Source organism: Python bivittatus, unplaced genomic scaffold (assembly GCF_059951505.1).
Source record: "Python bivittatus isolate LINGU-HERP-01145 unplaced genomic scaffold, Pbiv_v1 ctg000320_np1212, whole genome shotgun sequence".
NCBI lineage: Eukaryota > Metazoa > Chordata > Lepidosauria > Squamata > Pythonidae > Python > Python bivittatus.
In genome coordinates this window covers 2,728,499-2,754,298 of record NW_028277052.1, presented here as the reverse complement: position 1 = coordinate 2,754,298, position 25,800 = coordinate 2,728,499, and the positions used below count along the sequence as shown (strand labels likewise).

General features: G+C 42.7%; 1 protein-coding gene across 3 annotated transcripts in view; it reads left to right on the top strand.

Moving 5' to 3' along the window:
• SIK2 (salt inducible kinase 2) overlaps positions 1 to 25,800 on the top strand; it is a 53,911-nt gene that overhangs the window by 13,989 nt on the left and 14,122 nt on the right. For all 3 annotated transcript variants that reach the window (XM_088138956.1, XM_088138955.1, XM_088138957.1), the window contains 5 exons: positions 1,378 to 1,441; positions 14,903 to 15,064; positions 21,187 to 21,311; positions 23,905 to 24,028; positions 25,250 to 25,470. In XM_088138956.1, the coding sequence (XP_087995082.1) occupies positions 1,378 to 1,441; positions 14,903 to 15,064; positions 21,187 to 21,311; positions 23,905 to 24,028; positions 25,250 to 25,470 (696 nt within the window). The remainder of the gene's footprint in view (positions 1 to 1,377; positions 1,442 to 14,902; positions 15,065 to 21,186; positions 21,312 to 23,904; positions 24,029 to 25,249; positions 25,471 to 25,800) is intronic.

Genomic DNA, 25,800 nt, shown 5'->3' with positions numbered 1-25,800 from the left:
CGCAGATCCCTTCGCTTCCAAGTAACTGTGCTAAAGAGCTGGTGAGAAGTTGCATCCTTCCTCTCAGCCAGAGGAACAGTGTTGGAGCAGTTGCTGATTTCTGTGCTTTAAGCGGCCTGGTCTGGATTGCTACAGCCCTCGCTCGCGATCCTCGTTCATCTTTTAGCTGCAAATTTGGTGACCTAGAATGCCCCCCAGCGCCGCAGCTTTGTTGCCTTGGCGAACAAAAACATTGATGCCTAAATTTGATCAAGAGATTACTTTGGGCGTGGCGTAAAATTTTCTCAGGGTACAAGAAGAATTCTCCAAGCTATTCAATTCTCCAACTTTCAGTATTTATTAAAAGCGTTGCTATCTCGCCTTTGTGCTGACAAGCTGCCTGGCTGCTTTAACATTCTAAGCGAGATTATTATTCATTAATGCCAGCAGTTCTCACTCTGCCATGAGGGTTTACAATCTGTGTTAGATTTTGGAAAAAAATATTTGAAGTTCTTGGAAGTGTCTTGTGATGGCATGAAGGCAAATAAATGTATTCTGGCATAAACTTTTGTGGACTACATCCAAGTCCTTCATTTTCATACTTAAACAGTTGGGAGACAGAAATTGTCACTGATCTACTTCAGATTGCCTAAAATACATCAGTTGATCCCGATTCTACCTGCTGTTCACCCCGACTTATAACATCCTGGAGAAGAATATGGTGAACTGGCAGGAACTCTCCACAGGAGTATTCACATATGGGTGCAAATTTTGCAAGATTTCAAAATTCTGTTGCAATTCTTACTTGCTAGCTAGTCTTTCTGTTTTGTGAGAAAGTCATTGTAGAATTGTTGAATGAGACAGATCTTCCCAGAAGCAGACCTGAACATTTCAATGCCAGCCATACTCACATGGCTGGATTGCCATGATTTATCTTGTCTGCCTTCAAGATTAAAAGTATCCGACATTGTTTTCCTATATTTTGCATCCCACTGTAAATGCTAGTTGTGTCAGAGAGCTACGTAGAATCCAGTACTAAGATCACATATTTATTTGTTCCAAATAATCGAGGAGTTATTGCTTAAGCACGGTGGCTCAAACGCTACAACTTTCAGGCTATGTCTTAGCTCTGAGAAATCTCCATCTTTCTTAAAGATGTTTGTGATCCAGTAACAGGGCATTCCTTTTGATCACTAATTTAGGGAAGCTTGACCTCTATCCAATCCATTTGAATTCTTAAAGTAATTTTGAATTATTATACTTGTAACAATTACTTCTGGTGGATAATTTACCTCAGGAAAATACTGAAAAAAGTTGCTTCCAAGATTTTCTGCGTTTCTCTCTCTCTCTCTCTCTCTCTTTGCTAGTTAAAATAATGTTCAATTTCTCCATTCACAGGTGATGGAGACCAAAAGCATGTTGTACCTTGTGACAGAATATGCCAAAAATGGAGAAATATTTGGTAAGCTTTCTGACTATAAAAATAGCTTATTGGTTTATTTCAGCAATTGTATACTGTAATGCATTTGGTAATTATCTTTGTTCTTGAAAATAGAATCTTTTCTCTGCTCAGTAGTCCAGAAACAAAGATCAGGGATTTGGACAACAGATGATGATTCATCTCAATATGTGATCTTCAGAGATCCGCAGCCCCAAAATTAAGACAGTTCCTCTCTTTCTTTCCACTGTCACTCTGCCCCTTGGAGGTGTTCCTCAAAGGATGGTGTTTGCTTTGATTGGGAAGAGGAAGTTGCAGCCCTCATAAATTTTAATTTCTGTTCGCTCAGATTATTGGCAATGTTGACTGAGACTGATTACAACCAGAACTTAACAACACAGAATCATACATTCCAGCCCTATTTTAGGGCCTGATAAAACAACGAAAGTGGCAAACATTCCACCGTGAACACAGTTCGCTTTAGCTTTCTCGTATCAGCAGTCGAAATGGAATGATTTCTCATCATTAGTAACTACTGATTTGGGTCTAGAGTAATTTCCCAGGAGGCCACATGCCCTGTAGTAATCTTGTTATATAAACGTTCTCTAAATCTAAGACCAACTTTGTTTGTGAGAGTCTTGCATATCTCTGAAATGTTTCTTCCACCACTTTACTCAAGATGCACAAGGAAAGTTTGAAATTACACACCAGTGAAGGGATAGTGTTGCATATGCTGTGGGGTATTGTCGTAATTTCACCGAGGAAGTGAGCTGTATCTCACAAAAGTTTATATCTTCTAATAAAAAGTCTGAAAAGGTGCTACCAGACTCCTCCTGATTGCATAACCAAAATCAGGAGGAGGTAGCATGTTTTTGGATTGACGCCTTTTATTAAAAGGTATAAACCTTTGTGAGGTACAGCTCACTTCATCAGTTGTCTGGAGTGGCTAAACCGATGTAGGATTTAAAGTGGAAGAGGGAAGGTATGGGAACACAGGGTAGTTTTGCAGATGCAGGTTACATGTGAGACAGATTATCTTATCAATTAACAATTGTAATGAGCTAAAAGCCCATTGTGCTTGTTGAGACCTTTTTGATGCATGCACCTTCAGCGATCTCTTACTGAAGGGTGCTGTTAAAGTTTCTTTTTTCCAAAATGGCTACTTTGAGATCTGTAATGGAGCTTTTGCAGACACTGAAACGCTTTGATATTGTTTTGTCCTTGTTTTGGATCCTCACGGTCAAGCTTGCGTCCACTACTCCTTTTGTGCAAAGTTAGTTTTGTTTGTCCTACATAGAATCCAGAAGGGCATTGCTGGCAGATGATGGCATTATACGAGGGCTTCTACTGTGTAACCAAAATGTAGGCTTCAGTCGGAACGTACTGGAAGTGTTTAACCAGATAAGTTATGCAGAGCAGTATGTAGTACTACATAAGCCAATTTAGGAGCAGAAGTGTAAGCAGCAGTTTGAGGCTGCCTCTAATCTAATTAGCCAGCTTTATCTTGTGTAGTAGTTGGATGTGATCGCCAGTTCTGTTGCTGGTCTGTGCGAAAGGTGGCACGTGATAGATGATAGGCTCAGGGTGACTTCCTCCTATGTCACATGTCTTCGGCACTTCTTGTATTAGGATGTTTCTGAATACATGATCCAAAGGATGACTAATGGTCAGGCTGAACTGTTGATTTCTGTTTCAGAAAAGCTTTGGGAGCTTGCTAGATTAACAACAGAAGAATTTGTGTGGTGTAACTGGGTAGACAATTGGCAGGCAAAAGTTTTGTCTCCTGGTAGGTGTGAGTTATCTTCCATGTCCTTGGGTCTAGTCCATCCCTTAGCCCAGCCTCTGCATCATTTTTAGATAAAATTCAAATGGTGGAGTGAGCCATATCTGGCCCCAGGAAGCCCTCCAGAAAGGGAGATACTGATTAGGATTCTTGTCTGACGGTTGGAGGGATCCACCATGTCACCATCATTATGTGATTTTGAGAATGTTCTCCGGCACCCAGTTCAACCCATTTTCTGCGTAGCATAAAATGGGGAGAGGTTAGACTATTTCTGTCGTGCCTCCACTTCCTCAGCAACAGCTGAGCTGCTCTGCAGATGTAGATTTCCTGGAAGGCGTGGTGCCCCCATGGTTTTGCACTGTTTAGTCATAACTTTGTGGATAAGTATTATTGCTGCTTCTGTTCATTTTTTAAAGTCTCTCTGTGTTTCACCAAGATCATTTAGAAAAGCAGTTCTGTGGTGCTTTCACAGCTTTCTGCTTCCTGAACAGTAAAGCCCCCCCCCTTTTTTTGGTCTGTTGGATGCATTATTGTATTTCTAGAGCTCAAAGAGAAATCTCTTAAGAGGAAATTCCTGACTGAGGCATCAGCCTGCGTGCAAGAACAAAATCGATGTTTTCTCTTGCTTTGTTTTGTTTTGTTTAATTTATGATCAGTTTCTCTCTTTCAGCAGGAACTTCTTCTGGATTCTGTCCTCTGGTATAATATATAATATCCTGTAATACTTTGGCAGCTTTACTTAACGAGGTTAAGCATCAGTAATGCTATACGCTGTTCCGAACCTCATGCGCTGCTGAACAAAGCATAAAGTTGTCTAGCACAGTGCACATGTGCAAGCAGGCATAATGTTTACTTGAACACAGACATCCAGATCGGTTATGAGGACCTACAAAGAGATAAAATGTGTTTGATGGAAAAGGGATGGCGTTACAACTTCACAGTTATGTCTCTTGGTGCTTCTGTCTGCAGAAGCATTGAACCGGTGCATTTTATATTGTACAATCCACCTGCCTTCAAAAATGTGGCATCTTTAAGGAATGTTAAAAATTGCCCACAAGGAATTCAAGGAGAGTAATGCTAAAATTGAAAGTCAGGGGCCATGATCCAAAGAACTTATTTTGGATATGCTGTAGAATTTGCATATATTTTTAATCACATACATAATACGTGTGAATCTGAATTCTTCATGGATATGAAAAATGCTGCATACCCATGCTCAGAATGTATATGTTCTCGTTTTGCGTAAAATATCACTTGTACCTTGTTTAAACCTTTTCTCTGCAAAGGTGAAGCTATCTGAGGAGTTACTTTAGAAAATGGACATTTTCTTTCTTTGCAAATAAATTTAATTTTTTTAAAAACTACAACACAAAAGAACTGAGGGGAGTGGAGAAGCCTTAAAGAACACCAACAGGCCATGTGGATTGTCTGGAAAAAAAAAAAAACAAGGTTGGGTGTATTGATAATGGACTAAAAATATTATATCATCCAGGAACAGAGTAGAATTAGCATACATTTCAGCTAACATAGGCCTCAGACCTGTAACTATTTCTTTGCCAATCAAGGTGAGATATTCTGAAAAGGGTAAAATGACAGTGAGGGTGTGAAAAGATAATATTGTTAAGTTTCTACCATTGGTATAATTGTAGGAACTTGGCAGTCCAAGTTCCTGGAATGGAGGAAGACCTAGTTTCATGGCAGTAAGGTACTGTTGAAAGCTAGAGGAACAACTGAAACTGAGTGCATTGTCTTGTGGCAATGAGATTGGAGAACAAGGAGGTGGAGGCCCAGGGTGATGCCTCCAAACTTGCTGTAGAGCCTTGGCTTTTGAAGGAGGCTGCACACAGACATTTTCTAAATCTGCTGTTTTCTGAACAGTTTTACCATGAAAGTATACTTTCCAGTGCCTTGAATGTAGATTAGCAACATGCATACAAAGACATTTTATAGGAGCCCAAAATAGGGATACTGTTGATAATAAAAGTCAGCAGAAATAAAAAATAGATCTGCCTTTTGTTGGTGAAATGCTTCCTTTTTCTGCCAAACACTGAGTTTGGTTTATATTAAATTCACCTTTCTTGGTGTAACAGCATATGATATTCCAGCCTACATTTTGTCACATGTTTAGTACTCTGAACAAAGCTTTCTGGGTCTCTTGCCATGGTTCCTTGGCCACTTATGCACCACATATGTTTGGCCTGGTTGCATAATGTCATGTTTATCAGCCTCTTCTGTTACATACTTGAGGATTTCTTTGGGTCACCACAGCTACTTGTCTAATTGCCTTTCTACTTGGAGCATGGCTACTGTTCAGAACTGATAAGAAAAAAAATCTGTTCTGGGGCAATATTACATTTGTCTAATATGATACCAAAGAAGAACCCCCTGGAAATAGGTGCTGTGTTTTGCTAAATGTACCCTCTGCTAAGCAAGTCATGGTACCACATCTGTACTGATTCCACATCTAGAAAGCAGCTGGTTGGAGGAGACTTTGTAAATATGAAGCACTTAAGCAAGCAAGACATTTGTGGTCCTGGTTATGTATCTCTCCTACTAATTGGAATGGAAAGTAAGCAATAGAAGCTTAAGGATCTACTCCCATTTAAAGTCTTCTTCACCTGTGGCCCTGCCTGCTCCCCAAGTGTTTATGATATTCCCCAGAATGCAGAGTCTTTTATAGAGAACATAAGGCCACAGAACATACCATCCCCTAGCTAAATCATGAGTTAAGGGCCGTATATTAACCCGTGTTGATCTAATGCAGTGTTTTTTAATTTGCTGGCTGGGGAATTCTGGGAGTTGAAGTCCTGACATCTTAAAAGTTGCCAAGTTTGAAAAACACATCCAGAGTTGAAAAATTCATCCAGAGTTGTAGATTCTGGCTGTTGTTCTTTGGCTTCCTTAAATAGCAAAGAGTTAGCAAGCCAAATTCTCCATGCTGCTAGTGTGTGAAACAGGAGAGGGCCGTCAGTTTTGGCCTTAGGAGCCGTATATGTTGCTGGGTCACAAGCCACAGATGCACTTGGAGCCCTCTTAAAAAAGTTGCTTGATTTCATAAAGTTTTATTATTAACCTTACTGATCATCTGTGTACCAGGTACACTAACTTAAATGGCTTTTTTCTTGCCAAAGCATGACTTTCCTCAAGTCAATTTGGCGTTGAATGAAGCATGAATTTCATCCAGGCGATTTGGCAACCCACCCTCCCTTGAATATTTACAGCTCTCTCATGGCTCCTCCATATTACCATAAATGAAAGGAAAGTAACCTAGTCTAAAGACCCTGTGAATGAAGTGATGCCCTGATACCCTTGTGACCCTTTTGCACCCAGTGCAGTTTCCCAGCACATAAAAGAGGCTCTAGAGATGCTCCTCATGCCAAGTATATTTCTGAACTGTCTTTGTCCAGTAATTTTTTTAACAAACTTTTTTTCAAGGCTTCTTAGCTGACAAGTATGTAGTAATAAGAAAAAGAGGAGAAGACTTTAGACATTCTTGAGAAAGGAAAGTCCAAACAGCTGGTATCTTCATTGGACTGGATTCTGTTCAGTCATAAACCCTGGAATATCTGCCTGTTCCAAATTTCTCCACATCATGATTCCTCCAGATGAGATGGTTTTCCTGAAAGCAGGACAGGAAACTGCCTCATTTCTAGTGAAAGATCTGTTTATTCCATTATGCTATTGTTGTGTTTAACACCGAGGTAATTCCCAGTTCTTCTGAATTACCCCAATTAAAATGACTTAAGAAGACTCTAGGTCAAGTGTGACCGACGTGCTTGGGGGGGGGGGGAGCCACATGTTTCCAAGGAAAACAAAATATATTGCAAGACAATAATTTAGCAAAGGAAGGTGGGGGCTGCAGCTGCTCCTTTGAAGACAATGTTCCAAAAGGTTGTGCTACAAGGTTGGTGCATCATTGAGGGAGGTTGTCACCCGCCGTAGCTCCCCAGATATCCCCCACAGAAGCCAACCATATCAGCAGTTGGTAACCCAAGAGCCCCCAAAACAACATAAAGACATTGTGCTTCACGAATAGTGGCTAATCCTGCCACTATTTTCATGATCTGTCTGCTTCTCTCGTTTTTATCTGATCCTTCTTCTGATTATTACAAACTACCTCATGGGGGAGGATAATCTAGCATGGAAGACATTCAGATCCCCATTTTAAAACACACACACGCACACACACCCTGTACATAGTGATTGAAGAGATATTTTCCCAAATTGTTTCCACAAGGATGGCAGGTCTGTGGTAGAGTGTTGTGGTTGATCCGGTAGTGCTTGTTTCTCCCCACTGGCTGATCCGAGTGGTCAGCTTGTCCTTTGACTTGATCTTATAGTATCCCTAGTAAATGAGGCGTCACCCTGGAGAAAGGCTGCAGCTTGAATTATCATCACGCAGCCCGTCCTTCCAAATCTTCTTAGAGTGAGGCCCAGCTGGCGTTTCCAGGCGCCTCTTGGGAACAGTAGCTCCCTGCAATCCGAACTAGCTGGCTTTTGTCAAAAATCCTGTTCTGTTGCAATACAAGTTCACACCCAGCAACTCTATCCCAGTTAAGACTTTAAAAAAACGAAATCTAGGGCACTGAAAAAAGACTTTTAATATTCCTAGGCCAAATATCAGTCTTGTTAATTCGATTTATGTGAACTCGGTTCGTTTCCACCTTTGCAATGCTTCGTTGTCACCTTGCCTGCAGTTCCAGCTTTGATCTGTATTTTTATGTAAGAAGTGGGAGACCGCACTATTTAATGCATAAAGGTAAAAACTCCTCTGAGTTGAACCCAGCTTCTGGTGATTTCATGGACACATCCATGTTGTTTTCTTGGCAGGAAGAGAGAAGTGGCTTTCCACTGATTGTATGCATATTAGAGGTTCAATAAATGTTTGCTGACAGTGGTTTTGGACAGGCACCCCACACAGGACCGAATGTTTCTGATATAGAAACATGTTGTTAAATGAATATTAAACGTGAGGTTCTAAAGCTCTGTCCTGTCTTTCAACCGTGTCGTGATTACTTTATTTGGTATTTCTATTCCATCGCTGAATTCAAAAGCCTTCCAGAAGTACAACCTGTTTTCAGCCTGCCTATAGTAATTAAAATCAGATTGGTACTCTTTTAATCTGCTTTTGTTCTCAGGGAGAGAAGAGATGGCAGAAAAGAAAACTGACAAAACGTTTGGTTCAAAAGCATTATATAAGGTGTTGGAATGGGGCCCTAAATGTGCTATAGAATAAATCTTAGCAGCCTGTCAGTGCTGTCAAGACCCATTGGTGGAGAGAGAGGCACAGCTTACAGAGAAATCAGTGTCTTGGAAAGTCGGATTACTAATAAAAACAGGATGAGGAAAGGGTTTGCAAGGAAGAAAGCTGTGAATAGGCCAGGTCATGCTGCAAACGAGGTTTCTTCCAACATCCACCTTTAACGAGGGTGGAAATGAGTGAACAGAGTTTTAATAAAACTGCAGTTAATGCTTCATAAAGGGATGCTAGGAGCTTCCATGTTTGCACCAACTATTTTTACAACCTTCCAGGAAAAAGCAAGATTTTGTAGTCTGGTTATAAGGTGACCAGGGCGAGATTGGCAAGATCCAACCAGGAAAAGGTGCAGCTGGGAAAAGTAATGGACACTATGCAAAGACTGTGAAACCTCTGCCATTCTCTGTGCACTGGTAGCAGGGTGGTCTGTTTGTTCACTAGTACATTAGTACAGTTACAGCTGTTTCAATCTCTGTAAATATTGAAGACAAGCTTCTTAAAGTCGGCTTAACATCTGGAAAGCACCTGTGGGGAAGGTTGTTCACCAAGAAGTCCAAGTTGTTCCTCTTGTGGAGCAAGGCACATGTTAGGTCCTCTTTTAAAGCTTCTTTTTACCCCCTCAGCAGTCCAGTAAAGGACATAAACATTGGCTTGGATGGGAGACAGTAGGAATGACTAGTGAGTTGGTCAACTTCCCCAAAGGGAGTGGATGCCGCCCTTGGAGATCCTCTTCCCAGGGAAGTTGGCTCACAGATGATTTCTCAGCCTTTGCAATCTGCCCAAAAACTAAGACAACTTCAATAACTTTTGCAAGGCATCAGTTAAATAATGAAGGATGTGCGGGAGCTCTACAATCCAGTCCAAACTGTCCTGCTTATTTAGAGTTTTTCCAAACCTGTCCCTATTGAGACATTTAAATTTCTAGGCCAACCTTGTTTGGCATATTGCAATTACATAACCAGTTTCACTGAAATCTGTAAGTAAAACCACTAATCAGATCTTACGGCGCGATTATTACAAAGCGAAGCAGAGCTGGCATCCATGGTTACATCATCTCCTTTTGTTTATACTGAAAATCACCCTCTTTGATCTATGCCCGGGAGTTCAGTTTTGCACAGAAAGAAAATATAATTCGTGGATCCGTATTAGTGACTTTCCAATTTCATAGCAGTGTTTCTCTGCAGAGTTGCTTAAAAAGGTACATACCTTTTTTTTTTTAAAAAAAGCAACAACCCTCAGTTCCCCCCCCCTTAGTCTAGCTAATTAAGTGTGTTTTAAAAGAACAAAATGCCTTTTCATTTTATAAGTCCGCAGCAGATAGTTTTCTCAAAATTGCTTTTGAAAGCAATTTAAAATAATCGATGTGTTTTCTAAAGTGCCTTAAAGATGACCTTTCCTCTGTGTGCATGCGTGCATTTTGTTAAGGCAAATCTGGACCCACCGCCGCCTTTCTCTTCATCGCCTGCTTTTCTTGCCACGAGGCAGCTGCACTAATTGTCCCATTAGCGAAGAACCCACAGTTTGGTCCCCTGGTAGAAGGCCCTGACTTTTTCAACTCAGTCAATTGTGTCCTCACAATCTGTATAAGTCATCTAAAAGTAACAGCGGCACCGTCAGTTTTAGTATACCTCTTGGGCATTCATGGCAAGGGGCATGCCATCTTCTGAGAATGATTGTCCCTATGTTGCTGTTGTGGGTTACTAATGAGACTTCCTCTGTAAGGCATGAAGACCAACTGGACTACTCTCTCTTCTGCATCTTTCTCGCTTTTTTCCCCCCAAATTAAAAATAAATGCCTATTTAATAGCATGCTTGATGGTCTGTTGCCTTCAAGTATTTCAGGGAATAAACTGAGTATGTCACTGAATTAGTCAACCTGGATTTGTGTTATTTGAAATGTTCATGACACTAAGCTCCTGGCTTGCCTTGTCAAAAAAAGTGTAACGTGTTTCTAATCTAGCTCATTAAACTGTCGACTGTTCATTCTTGTGGTTGGCCAGGCTATGGACTCGCCTCTCTGGCCAGGCAACAGCAGAAGGCAGAGGGCGAGACAGGTCACAGCAAGGGGTGCTGGGTGTCGATGGGAGAAGGCTTCAGCCAGTGGATTCTCATCTCCTGGGCTATTGCTGAAATTGTGGAGTGATGCTCTTGGTGTTACAAAAGAGGTCCCCTGAAGGACACCTTTCTCCTACTGCTTCTGCCCACCTGGTACGTTTGGGCAGAGTGCATGCACTCCAAGTCCCTTGCTTCTAGGGACAGTAACCATATTTTCTTGGGAAAAAACGAAGGACAAACCTGAAAAAGGGGCAAAACTGAAAGAGGATAAACAAACTTTAATTGTTTATGTTTATAATTTTGCTCTACAAAGGAAAATTCAAGAGCAAAACCACAAAAACTTCACAAAAACACATATTGTAATACAAAATATTTAAAATCAAACAGACGTACATTTCATTTTAAAAAGACAATTCAGTGCTCATGTTTTTCACATGAATGTGAAAGACTGGGGATTAAGTGGTACCATTTGTACAGTAAAAGTTAAATGACCACCATAAAGGTCTGAAGTGAGTTTTTGAAAAACAAATAAATCTAAAGGACAGCTTTCTGAAATAGAGGACTGCCCTTTATAATAAAGGACACATGGTCACTGCACTTCTAGGTCATCTTATGGGACCTAGGAAACATGCCTTCTCTGTCATGGCTCCCACCTTCTGGAACAGCTTCCCCCCAGGGATATGGATGGCACCCACCCTCCTGGGGTTCCGGAAAGTCCTTAAAACCTGGCTTTGATCTCAGGCCCAGGGTTAATGTTTGGTGGGGGGAGTCGTAGTGCTTTATTTTGATTATGGTTTTTAGTCCTGGCTGTCTTGCTTATGTTTTTAATTGCCTTAATCTAGTATTTTGTAAGCTGCCCAGAGTCCACTGGAGTGGGTGGCTATATAAAATTTAGTAAATAAATAAAATGTTCTGTACAGGATATTGGAGCAAGCGATTCTTAGCTGGAGGTTTCTCAGTGACACAAGGACTGTGTGTCTGTGTTCTCTCCATGTGATTCTTGGCAAAAGCCACCGTACAATTTAGCTTATGCAATTGTTCTTTAAATTGTGCAAACTAACACGGAGCCGTGAAGAAGATAAGAACTATAAAAGTGGATTGTTTGTGGGGGGGATTTCAGTGAATGAAAGATAGAAATGGATAATAACACAGAAGAAGCTTTTGTATGTCTTTAGAGGAGCTTTCTGATGTGAAAAGCAAAACATTGCAATAAACTTGAGATACCTCTGTCTAATTAAAGGCAATGTTAATACATTAATCCAGTGCTTCCCAAACTTTTTCCTTCCCCAAGGACTCAGGGGGGAAGGAGGGCACTGGTAGGTGCGTGTGAGTGAGCAAAGGGGAGAAGGAGGGCACGGTGCATGCAAGTGGCTGGGGTGAGTGGGGTAGACTTACCCAAGCGACTTGCGACCTCCCCTGCCAGCTTCCCCATTGACTTTGCTTGTGGGAAGCCGGCAGGGAAGGTCACAAATGGTGATCACGTGACTGTGGGACACTGCAAGCGGTCGTAAGCACGACCTGGTTGCTGAGTGCCCAAACTTTGTTCACATGACCACGAGGGCACTGCAACAGCTGGAACTTCGAGGACTGGTCATAAGTCCTTTCCTTCAGCACCATCATAACCTCAGTCACTGAACAAATGGTCGTGACTTGAGGACTACCTGTATTATAAAAACAGTACCATTGAATGATCTTTATGTCATTTCAACAAATTACCATTGGTAATTTCATCCATTACCATCTTAATAGGAATACTTTGGGAGATTTTCAAATATATTTTATTACACGTGGCAATCTTTAAGTCAGTTTACATGTCCCTGTTGTGAATGGGTTCGTGTGTCATTACCCAAAGAAGAACCACTTTTACCCAATTTTGGGTAATTTCCCAGGTTTGGGAAGTGCTGCATTTCTCACAGCATAAAATATATTTTGCTTTAAAAGTATGCCACCCAGATAGATGACATACTCTATCTTTGCAAAATGCAACTTCTTCTATAGCTCAGGGTTGTCCTACCTACTGCCCTATAGATCTGCAGAGGGTAGACTTCACAAAATACCTGCGCAGCCTGGCTGGGAATGGTGAGTGGTGCTGTCCCAACCCATCCGGAGGATCCTTCCTTGCAAAAGGTTGACGTAGGTCCTGCATTGAAAAGAAAATAGGTAGATATGAGTCATGGAGCAAACATTTGGTTGTTGAAAGATTTATAAATTTCAGACTTGGAAAAAACTGAGATGTTTTATAACACGGACAAAAGCGAGCATCTTGCACAAAATAGCTGAGCATTCTGTTTTAAAATAAACTACCTCCCCATGTTGCACCTCTCTTTTCAATAGTTTTGAGGCTGGTTCAGGTAGAGATAATTGTTTTCTGGTAATGATTAAAGCTGCATTTATCCTCTCCTGCTGAATGAAGAAGCGAGAACCCTTGAGATGCTGAAGAGTAAAGGGCAAAATATAAATGCATCCTGGAATAATGCATTAAATAACATTGCCATCTGAATAATAAAGCCAGTTTATTGCTTGGTTAATTGATTATATTTGCATAGATTAGGAAATAACTAAATTCAAAGTGTTTGTTGTTGTTATTGAAAAAGCTTTAAAAAATTGTAGAACTTTGAGGGGTCACGACTTCCCAGAATAAATGCCTGGTAGGATCACTACAAAGGCCCACTGACGTTCTGTGATATCCTGTTTCTTATGGGAGACATTCAGATGCCATACCTTGCCCCTCTTCCACCCTATAAAGATAGAACAGTTGCACTGATACTTGGTTAGATCTTCTTTCTCCTGCTTTGTCCAGTGGACATAGTCATGCCTTCCATCACTCAGAAGTCAAATTATCACATTAGGCAAGTGAGCAAGAATAAGCAGTGCTTTGCTAGATCAGATCCCTGGTCCAGCAGTCTGTTCTCACAGTGGCCCACCAACTCCCTCAGGAAGCCCTCCAACCTCCCAGCAGATGGCCTTCAAAGGCAGTCACACTGCCATTGAGGTTAATAGTTGTTGCTCCCCTGGACTTCCATGAATCGATCCATCCGTTTTTTGAAGCCAGCCAAACTGGTATCCAGCACCACATCTCGAGATAGCGAATTCCAAAGTTGAATTATGCTAGGGATTCTTAAATTGTGAACTGGGAGTTCTCCATGGGATCGCGAGCAAACTTGGAGGGGTCACAGGCTTTTTTCAAAGCCCACTTTGCATCTGATGGTGGCTGAGGGGTTGCTCAGGCCAAGCAGGAGCAAGCATTTTGCCTGCCCAGTGGGCATCTGCAGTTGCACCGAGTTTGAGCATACCTTGATATATAGATTAACATTTAATTATTAAAAATATTTCTGGCCCAATTCTAATCCCAATGAAATTATTTGGGGGAGGGGGGATGTTGCACCAATTTATCATTTTAGGAAGTCATGGTATCCCAAAGTTTGAAGAAGCCCTTCCTTCTCTCTAGCTTTTTTAATTTGGCATATTGCCTCATTAATTGAAGTCCTGATTTTCACTGATTCAGCAAACATAATCAGTTTAAATACTGTTGCAGCCTTGGGAACAGGCGTAGTTTTCATCAGGCATAGGTAACTGAAACGGGGTTCTTTTTTTCAAAAGAAAAACAAAGTCTTATAACCAAGTGTTAAATCTGTTGCATACCAAAGCTCTTATATTAGACCTTCATTCAGTTAAACTAGCATAAAATGTCTCTCTCTCTCTTCATGATTTCACCAAGCAGTTGTCCTGCAAGAATATGGAACAGATCCAGCAGACATTACAGCAGGGTGCACCAAGACCCGGAATATTTTAGCCAGTTACTGTCCCCAGCTTGCAGAATCATCAAGGAAAAGGCCTCGCTTGTCCCAGAAGCCCTGTTCACTCAACAGATCCCAAATACTGAAACTAGAGGGAAAATGTACCAGATGGCTGGTTTTACATTTAGTTCCTGGCAACCGGAAGGGCTTTGAGGAGGGCTTAACGTCTCTCTCTCTCCCCCTCCCCACCCCATGCATTGCCACCCCCTGTACACACATAAAAAATTCCAGGTAGGCTCCAAGCAACACTTTCGCTTGTTCTAGTAAACAGTCAGTACAGGATGTCCTGGGAAGGAAGGGTGAGACATTCAGTCTTCCAGAGAAGAACTGGCTGTTTCTTTCTTCTTTTCTTTCTCAATCAGGCCAGAGCGAGTGGCTGTGCATACGAATGCAGGAGTTTGATCTCCTAGATAGGAAACCTTACAGCAAAGCCGTCCTCTCACACTGTTAGTTATTAGATGCTATGCTTTGCTTCTGAATTTTGGAAAGATGAGAGCAGGGGGTCTCTGCCAGAGACCCACAACGGGACTTTGAGAAGCACATCCTGAGACACCTTCGGTGCGATTAACCTTTCGAAATTAATCTTTCCACAGATTACCTTGCTAATCGGGGACGTTTGAGTGAGCCTGATGCCAGACGCAAATTCTGGCAGATTCTCTCGGCTGTGGAGTATTGTCATGGCCGGAAGATTGTGCACCGGGATCTCAAAGCTGAGAATCTTCTGCTCGATAACAACATGAATATTAAAATAGCAGGTATACCAAATGTTAATTCCTTTTGCATTGGTGGTGTTTAAGATGTAAAATGCTGTCTCCTCTAAATAACTTTTGCCAATTTTCTGTGACGACACTGAAGAAAGATAAAAGATTGAAAAACTTGCGTGACTGTCCTACTTGCATCCAAGGGGACTGGATAATGTGGGCGCTAAGTTCTCGCTAAAAATAGCTCCTGCTTGACCTTTTCCTCTCTTCTTGCAAAATTAGAGTAATTCTGAATGTGGTAGAACTTTACTAGTGTTTGCAGCGCCATGGCAACTCCCTAACCCTGCCAGATGTGCAGGTTACAATCAAATTAATCAAACAATTCAGTTAAAAAGGAGAAGCAGCAGCAACTCAAAATGGAAACTCTCTGGTTATTTTAGCATGCTTGATTCCGTTTTAATTACAAATTTAGATACAGCAGATGTTCGTTGCAGTGGGATAATTTTCCTTTGCCTCTGTATAATGCAAAGGATTCTTGGATTGCCCGACCAGAATTTTAAAAATGAGAGGAACTCTGAAGCGGGAGATATTTAAGCTTCTGAGAGTTCTGTAAAGCTGTTGAGTTCTTGGAAGAAAAGATCTCTGGCAACTTTTCCAGCTAGTGTTTAGTTCCAAGAAGGAGGAACTCATAACTGTTGGCACTGGGTTCCGTAGGGATCGACAGCAATAGGGAAGCAGGAGCAGCTGCAACATAGAGAAAATTGGTGATCAAGGTAGGCTGTGAAATCCCATGAAACACAGAGACTGCAAATGGGAGGACCGTTGCCGAATAGCCCACCAACCTTTGTGCTGCAAGAAATGTACAAGGATGCTGGGCTTTTTTTATACGCGTTGTGGCGTTGCCCTCCTTTTCAGAATTATTTCCCACCTGTGATATTGGTGGGAAACATTGGGAAGGAAAAGCAGACGAGCCCTTAGTGGAATTCGGTGGACGAAAAAGCTTTGAAGCACGCAGTGACATGTTTTCAGAAAACTAAGCATTGATGTTTCTGCAGCTAAATTTATGGTTACTTATGAGGGTGTTGCAGTGAGATTTTATCTCATTAGAAAAGATAGTTATGTATTTTGTTTTCTAGCATGGATGGATGGATGGATAGTTTGAACATTGTGTGATACTGAGGTGTGCACGTAAGTCGCCTCTGCTGTCCCCCCCCACCCCCGCCCGATTGCCTGTAAAGCAGAAGTCAGGAAATAGAGAAATGTTCAATTCTTCACACGCTGCGGAGTCAGGAAGTAGGTCAGAAAAGAAAGGACTAAGGCTAGAAAAAATAAAGACCAAAATGCCACACATATGATGAAATTATGCAGGTGTGTTCTGTATTTAGACAAAAGACCTCCCTGCCTTTTATTGGAAAGAGCAGCTTAATTAAGGTAGAAATGCCATTTTCAAGATGTGTAGGCGCACCATGAAAGTCAAAATAGAAACTCCTTCAGTCTTTGGGGAATCTGCCCCAGCAGACGCCTTGATTTTTTGTGCATCTCTTAGCATCGATGATGCTTGTTCTGTTCTGTTCTGCTTCAACCAGCCTTCACGGGTTTCTGAGGCTTGTAAGTCTGTCTCCTCACTTCCAACACTGACCATATGTGTACCACCCTCCTGCTGTTTCCCCAAATTTCTGATCCCTTAGAAAAACACTATGGGCGATTTACATGCATTCATGGGCACATAGTGATAGATTTGACCATTTGTTACTATCCGGACTATGAATTCTCTGGATGGGGAAGATGTGGCAGGAAAAAAAATGGCCTTTTTCCCTCTGACTCTTTGAAAAAATGTAGCCTCCCTGCCCTTTCTAATCAGACTGTGGTTTTCTGAGAGGCACTTGAGGGGTAAGGTTCAGGATACCGTCGTCCGTGTATGTGGTGACTTAGTTTTCCTGTTTCATGAAGGGCTTCTACATAGAAAAGCAGCAGCACGCTCCTCATCTAACAGCTGCAGGACTTTGAGCCCGCAGAGGGGCTTTTGGGGGTATTCTTTGCCTGTTCCTTCAGGTCCACATTTGCCTCTGTAAGGATTTGGGTGCGAGTGATTTGCACATGGAAGTGACTCTCTGGTTGTGGGCGGTTGGGTCATTTCAAGGAATGTAGGAATGAGACCGCACTCCTTTAAAAGGTCCACCACAGGTGGTGACTGAAGATTGTGCAGGGTGAGTCCGTTCCTGCCATGGGTCACCTTGATTTCTCTCCCACGCTTTTCACTTTATCAGCACCTCTCTTTGCAAGCAGGGCCTTACTCGTGTTCCCCGCGAACAAAAGATCCACCCTTTCCTCTCCCACAGAAGCCAAGCGAGTAGACGCTTGCTAACAAGCAGACCCATTTTCTCAAGTGACTCTCCTTTTACAATCCCTTGCTCTATTTTGGACAACAGATGATTCAAATTGGAGCATTTTTTCTTTCCAAAAAGCACAGACATGACGTAAGCATAAATGCTAACATTTAATATTTGGCCTCAGAAATTAAACGCGGTTCACTCCGAAGGCTTGAAGTCTGGAGGAGAAAAGGAGAAGCATGTGAGTATTGTTATGGAGACCTGAGTGACCATGGTCTAGTTATTGCTCAAGTGCACAGTCACCTTCAGCCTTTGCACATGCAGTGTTCTCTTTTTAACCGCAGCTTTCAAGACCAACGGCTTGGCGGAGGGCGGGGCCCCTTTCTGTCCCCTTGCAGAAGAAAATGCCAACTGTCTAGCATAGTAGGCTTAGAGCAAAACCATTTTTTAAGGAATGGGTAGCTTGAAGTAACTCTTCTGCATCTAATATATTGCCCGGCAAAAAAAAGGTCAATGACTGAGAATTGTGTATTCCCATGAATTTGATATACTGCGTCACTAACAAGCATTCCCTGTTCTGCAGGCCAGTAATTTCACCTTATCAGAAATTAGCATAATCGGGTTGGGAAAATTTCCAGTGATGGTTCTTGAAAAAGGCCTTGATTCATGCCAAAAGATTGGAGGGAGGTGATTTGGGGAGGAGAGGGGGAGATGTGAGATAACAGTAAGAAAAGAATCTTAGCACTTGCTAAGCAGGGGGAAAAAATCTTTGTTAACATTTGCTAAAATGATTTAAAAGCAACTGGCTTTAGTAACAGAGGTCGTATATTATTGTAGTTTAATTCTGCAGCTGGGGTAGACAGAAAGAACAAACAGCCGTGATGTGGGAAACAGTCTGGGTTCCTTGTTGGGTTTGGATAAAATATTATCACTTCTGCGCTGGAAAGGACCATCCTACGCTGTTAAAAGGATCGATACCTTTGCAGCTCTCGGCAGGTACTTAATTCAGCTCCAAAACACAACCTAAAATAAAATAAGGAGCAGTAGGTACATCCTGGACAGTCCTTTTTTTTTTAAGCTACTCAGGGAAACCTTTGTCTTATAGTGCTGAATCATAGCGTCAGACAAGATCCAACTGAGACTTGAATTTTAAAGACGTCCTTGTTTGGCATGCCTTGAAGAGAAAGAGAAGTACAGAAGATTGTTCTTCGGTTTTTGGATTTATCACAGCTTGTTTTAACTTCCAGACCTGGACTTCAGGCTATCATTTATGAAGCTGGTTTGTTTTTGCTAATCCTAGCAGAGATTAAAGACAATTTAGGATGAAGATGTAGTTGACGTGTATGTTCTAGGTGGAGATTTAAATCAAAGCACACTGCAGCTGTTCCTTGTAACATTAAAACATGGTTTAGTCTTGTATATGAACCAAGACAAAATGTACTTCTTTGGATCAAGAGCAGCAAAATCCGATGGGCATTTTTGCTGCCTAAATTACTGGTGTGTTTCTCCTGTTAGAGGAAACCTGAAAGTGATTGTGATGCTGGAATGATGGATTGTAGATAGGGAATGAGGCCTCCACTCCTGTCTGCTTCTAGTAGAACAGGTAGCATAAGGTAAACTGTTCCTTGCTTTTTCCACTTGGCGTAATGCAGGTTGTTCACCCCTGGGGCAATGTGAAGTCTTGATGATGCCTGTAAGATGTCTCGTAATGGCTGTATAATTATCATCCTGGCATCTGCTGATAATGTCACGTGGCATTGCACTGTGAGGCTAAGAGCTGAGACCAAGTCAGCAGCTCGGAGAGATTTACCCACCAGGTTCTCCTGAAATTCACCAGGGAGCAGATGCTTAAAAAAATGGCATTTAGCCTGAGATGCAATTTGCCGCAAAGGCACCAGTGGAGAATTTACTTGGGCCTCTCTGTACTTCGTGAGGCGGCAATCAGGGCCGCCCCTTTAGAAAGGGCCTCGATTTACAAGCTGAGCACTAGGCATGGTAGCTGGCAAGCACATGAAGCGAGGCGATAGAGTTCTTGCATTGCAAACAATGCATGTTATGCTTCTGAGAGAGCAAACTGCTGAGACAAATGAAACATACGCTTCCTTGTCTCCTGAAGGCTTTTAAACCAAGAATGCTGGGCTAGTTCAAATCAACACCCTCCAGCTCCCTTGTTCCTTGAGCTCGCTGTGCAGGCGACATTAAAATGTGAAAGGGAATAAACAGGCTCTTCTGGTTTCTTCCTTGTGTCTTCCTTCTTCCCAAGCTGCTTCACTGTTGGCTGCTTCTTTGCTCAAAGGCTCTGCCCTTTTGAGCCACTGACTCCGTAAATTATATTTTTGATACTGCTAAGGCTCCTTAGGGGGTGGTGACTTAAACCATGCCTTGGGGGTGGATCTGCAAGGACATATATCTGAGCCAGAAGCGGTCAATTCAGCAAGCTGATTACAGCTTCCATGTTGGCATTTTCAAATTTGGAGGGGGGGGGGGAACCATGCAGACAACAATATGAAGTAGAGAAAAAAGATCAAGTCTGCGTTGAGTCAAGCTCGCCGCCAGGTGACTTCAGAAAATGTCCCATGCAGTTTCTTAGCAACGGTGGAAAAGTGGCTTTCCACTCCCTTCTTCCAGATGTTTTTTCAACTTCCCGATCTAGGCCACAACGGGTAGTCTCCTGTCCAAATGCCAGCTGGGCCCTGCTCAGCTTTTTGAATCAAGTGTCAAGGGGAAAAATGGTGAACAAGAAATCAGATCAGAACTGCCCAAAACTTATTTTGGATCCTCAGCAGTCTCCAACGATTACCCAGATTATGACTTCCAAGAATGTTATGTTTTCACAGGACTAAAAAAAAAATGCTTACAGTTACATGGCATTTTTTTCTACTTATCAGGCATGTTGAATTCAGCCTCTGTGATGGGTTAGCAGTCTGGTGTCTTCCACATATGTTAGACTCCACTTCCTATACATCCAGCCATCCTGGCCATGGGTCAAGAACTTGGGGCATTATAGTTCAAACCTTCTGGATGACATCAGGTTACCTACCATTGATACGTCCATGAAAATCCATGCATATACACAGATTCTCCACAGCGTTCATTATTGTACCCAAGTGCCAACAATGGTTTTTAAGAGAGACAGTTGTGAAATGTAACCATCTCTCTCAAAAATAATAAGAGACCCAAAGAGCATACCAACAACCAGACGCCACATTCCACAGTTGCCGAATATAACTTGGAATATGGATTTGTAACAGGAAGAGAGACGTCTGCTGCTAGTCTATCAAGACTTAACATTTGACAGCCCCTGGGGATGAAATTAATGTAACTTTTCCTTTAGTTTACCATCTGGGAATGTACTATGCAGGGAGAGAGGTTTCTGGCAGCTGATCAGTGGTCCTAGGATCCTTACTGCTTTGAATGATCCTAGAATCATCTTGTGGGGTTTCCAGAATTCTCCTGAGTGCAAAGTGGCAGATAAGGAGGTAGCTTTGCTATAGATCAGTGTTCCTCAACCTTGGCCGCTTTAAGCTGTGTGGACTTCAACTCCCAGAATTCCCCAGCCAGCCATGGTTGAGGAACATTGCTATAGATGGTTTGGCTTCAACAAGCTCTGGACATGCCAAAGGCTTGGAAGGCAAGGCTCTTTTCAGATGTTTATCCATAGCTCAAGAGTTGGGCTGGATCCATCAAAGGTTTGTCTGAACCAGCCTTCTGTTTCTCCCAGTACCTAAGCCGGGGCCCGTGGGACCCATCAGGAGGACGTAGACCCAGTGTCGTCATCTGCTTATGTTTCTTTACAGCTTCCAGGTAGAACAGCAGTATCTATTGTCCCTTTTGTTTTCTTTACAGATTTTGGGTTCGGAAACTTCTACAAAAGTGGTGAGCCTCTGACAACGTGGTGTGGAAGTCCCCCTTATGCAGCCCCTGAGGTCTTTGAAGGCCAGCAGTACGAGGGGCCACAGCTGGACATTTGGGTAACTGCATAATGTTAAGCAAAGCATCCTCTTTTTTAAAGACACTGATGCTTTTTACTTACGTTTTGTTTTTCTTACTTGCTAAAAATAAGTTGTTCTTGTTCTTGTCACAACAAGATAGCTTTGAGTCTGAAAATGTTTGCCTCTGAAACCTGCTTCTAGTGCAAGACAGGAAACAGCTCAGCTAATGCAGAAAGCAGGCTCCGATTTGCCTTCTTTCTCTCTCTTTCCCTCTCCATCCTGAATCTGGACCAGGCTGTGTTTAAGCGAGACTGCTAGGCTTAGCAGATTAAATCCTTCCCACTTGGGAGATCAAACCAGATTCTCAAAGGCTGGAGGGGTTTGCACATTGCTGCTGTCTTTCTGTGGAGAAGAAGTGCTGGCCTTTGGCAGTCTGCTGCTGGGGCCGGACCAAGGGTGCATGTTTCCTTCATGCTGCTCTTGAGGGAGAAGGAAACACGGGTGACCCCAAAGTCCCTCGAAGGGCACATAGCAGAGACAATATGGTGAGCCAAGGGCCTTAGGCTTTTTCATGCATTGTCAGTGTTGCTGCTGTGTCTTTTTCGCTGCTAATTGGGTCTTAGCGTCTCCTGGCATTAGCAGTGCATCTGCGACATGACTTTGCAGGCTTTTGTGGATTTGGAGGCAAGATCTGTCACCTGTTTGGGCCATGCAAGCCAAGGGAAAGAATAACATGAAGCCTTCTCTTTCTTTACAGCAGTGTCAGCCCATCTGCTGACGTGATTGCAAGCCTGGGTGGATGGAGGTAGGGTGTGTTCCCGTAAGGACCAAAGGCCATCTTTGAAGTTGGTCCTTCAGAAGCAAGGCAGGGCACCAAAATTAATGCTGCCTTCTTCCATATTGTTGAGCAAATAAGCCCATTTCATCTCACATGGCTCTTTAATGAGGAACAGCTGCCCCCTCACTGTGTTCCTTGCCTCTAACTTCCAAATGAACTCTGTACACACCCCAAACACACCCAAGGGCTGACAGCACCTCATGCTCTCTGCAAATGTGCCAAAACAACTGGAGTTGATGGTAGAAGCTGTTGACTTGGCTAGGCTGCTGACAAAAACATCCTGTGAATCCCAGAAGAAAAGAATGTTCATTATAACGTAAAGATTCGTGTGGTGGGGTGGGGCAGGTTTTGCTAACAAAACTGGTCAATGTTCCCTCTCTCATGGTGGCTTCAACCATGGTCAGAGAAATGCTCTGCCTTAAGTTGCAAAATGTGCAGGGGAGATCTGAATCTTTCTGTTGAAAAGAGGGAGGGAGGGAGGGAGGGAGGGAGGGAGGGAGGGAGGAAGGAAGGAAGGAAGGAAGGAAGGAAGGAAGGAAGGAAGGAAGGAAGGAAGGAAGGAAGGAAGGAAGGAAGGAAGGAAGGAAGGAAGGAAGGAAGGGCTTTAAAGCTTCATATATAATGGCAACAAAGCCATGATCTTTTTTTTTTTTCTTTTAGCTATGACACCATCATCTTTGTGTGGCATTGAATTGTTGAGCAGAGTTTAGAACTTCAGTTCAATCTGCTTGATCATGTTCATACTTCCAAGGAAGAGCTCAGCAACTGGTACATTGCCAATAATATAGACTCCCCCTTCTCCTTATGTAAAGAGCGTGAACCAGTTTTGCATAGAATCTGGATCTCTGTCTTTCATTCTGCCCTTCCCAGGGACTTCTCTGAAGCTTTTACAGCTTGGGAATTAGAAAGGGTCCAACCTATGTCTTCTGAGCAGTAAGAATTCAAGCCAAGTTTAAGAAGGGTTGGACCTCAGAAATGGATTAAGACTATTGATGCTTCTGCTGGAGGTGTGTGTATCTACTCTTCTGGGACCCAGCCTCCTTAGGATTCTCTCATGGTCTGCAGCAGAAACTCTTGCAGGCTTGCTCAGAATGATAGAACATGCATATCCATCAGGTTACTTCTGAAAGAAGGATTGTTAGGTTAATAGTAGGTAGGATCCAATAGGTATTTGCAGAAGTATTGTGAAGAAGCTTCTTCCTGTCATCATGTTGGGATGAAGGTTGCCTTGCCATGTCAACACTGCAGTTGAGTTAACTGGTATCAACCTTTCCTTTCCAATAGAACCAGCTAATAAAATGGAATGTGGTTCGATGGAATAGAAGCAGAAGTGATTTCAAGGGGGTTCCTTCCCCTCATATGTGCCAGCATTGAACCTATTTCCTCTTCCCCTCCTCCCCGCCCCTCAAGAACAAGATGTTCCTCACTCAACTCTGGTCAAATAGTTTCAAGTTTTAGCAGCTGGAAGCCAACTTCTGTCGCCAGGCATTAAGGAAGTGTGAATTCATCTTGATGAAGCCTTGGCTAGCCAAATTTGAAAAGAAGAAAATACATATAATACCAAGACTGGGCTCCTAATGATTAAGGCACTGTTTCTTCTATCCTGTGGGGGCTCTTCCTAGGTTTTGTAGTTGCATGTGCTGAGCAAACTTGAGATATATTGTGAGATTTTTGGAACACATTGAACTTTTTTTTTTTAATCATGATAGGATATGACTAGTATGTATGGAGCAGAGTTGTGGTGGTGGAATTTTGTATTTCCTGATCTCAAATCAGAACGCTTCTGTTTTCCAGAGTATGGGTGTAGTTCTCTATGTCTTAGTTTGTGGAGCTTTGCCTTTCGATGGACCGACACTCCCCATCTTGCGGCAACGGGTTTTGGAAGGAAGGTTCCGTATCCCCTATTTCATGTCTGAAGGTACAGTCATGTCTCCTTTTGCTTTAGAGATCTTTCAGCGTTTACTCCCTGTGAACCCTCATGTGCTGTAGGTGGGAATGAGAAAGTGTGAGAAGTCCTGACGATCCATTTCTTTGGCCTTTGGGCACCTCGGCTGACCTTTGGTGGTAATAAACTGAAACCGTTTGGCAAAAATGGGCAGAATTCACACTGGAACACAGAGGGATGTCTAACCTCACAAAGAGCAGAGTTGTCAGAGGGGCCTGAAATTGGACATCGACATAATCTGTGGCTTAAAAGGACAGCTGCATGGCGATGTTGCCCTCTGACTGCCCCATTGTGTGGCCATATTCACGCATGACAGCCCTTCAAGCAAAGCCTGGCCTTAGAAGGAGCCGTTGTGGCGCATCCTGCAAATCCAAGGAGGGTGGCTCCCATAACTCACCTCTGACATAAGCAAGATGCAATTTACAGTAAGCCCTCTCTGTCATTATAAACTGGCAGTTGAAATGTCATAGAAAGCAGCTAGGAGGTTGTACTGAACTGCACTAGGAATGAGTGGATGAGTCCCACTTCCTTATAGCAGATGGAAAATGCTGCGTTACATCCATTTTCTCGAGATCCCTATTCAAAGCTCTATTTGGGCTTTTTTCCTAGTTGTACACCTGTGGGAGAAATGGATTTTCTATTTCATACAAGTTAAAGCCACTCCATGTCATGATTATTTGTATTTTTAGCAATAACTTAATTGGCATCTAAGCCAAGTATTTCCTATTACAGGTAGTCCTTGCTTAACAACTGCCCTGTTTAGTGTTAATTCAAAGTTACAACAATGCTGAAAAAGTAACTTTATGACCGGTTCTCACGCTTATGACTGTTGCTGCGTCCCCACAGTCATGTGATTGACATTCAGGCACTTTGCAACCGGTGGCCATTTACAAACGTCGCAGTGTCCTGTGGTCATGTGATTGCTATTTGCATGCTTCACAACTGGCTTCCGACAAGCAAAGTCAATGGAGAAGCCGGCGGTGAATTTACAAGTTGCGGTCACGTGATGTGTCGCTTAACGACCGTGTCACTTAGCAATGGAATTGCTGGTCCCAATTGTCATTAAGTGAGGATTACCTGTATTAATGGCTTGCATAGATGTTGGGATAATGGCACTAGAGATGGGGTCATCCCTGATCTAGATCCTCTGCTTCCTGTATCCAACTGTCTTTTTCATTTTTGGGGCCTGCGCAGAGTGCGAGCATCTTATCCGGAGGATGCTGGTTCTGGATCCATCCAAGAGACTGAGTATTGCTCAGATTAAGGAACACAAGTGGATGCTCATAGAAGTTCCTGTGCAAAGACCCGCTCTCTATTCCCAGGGGCAAGAGAACGAACCGTCCATTGGAGAATACAATGAGCAAGTTCTGCGGTTAATGCACAGCTTGGGAATAGACCAGCAAAAAACCATTGAGGTAACACCGTCTCCAGTGTTGAGAGAGATGACTTAACCTCTTAGATTATTGCACTCTGCAAGAGGAGGCGTGTTTTTTATTTCATCGTCGGGCCTTTGGGGGGCTGCTTGTAGCAGAAGGACCCCAATACTTTCATTGCTTCACTAAAATAATGACAGGGCAAAAGGGATCATGCCTGTTCTAATGCATATATCTTAGGCCTCCAGTGTCCGGGGGGGGCTGCTTTGTTAGCAGGCACGTCCGTTGTTGCTCCTGTTTTATTGTGCAGTTCCAGGGCAGCCAAATACGTTGGAGCTTTTCCTTTTCTGTTTTTTTCTTAGGCCTAGCCTT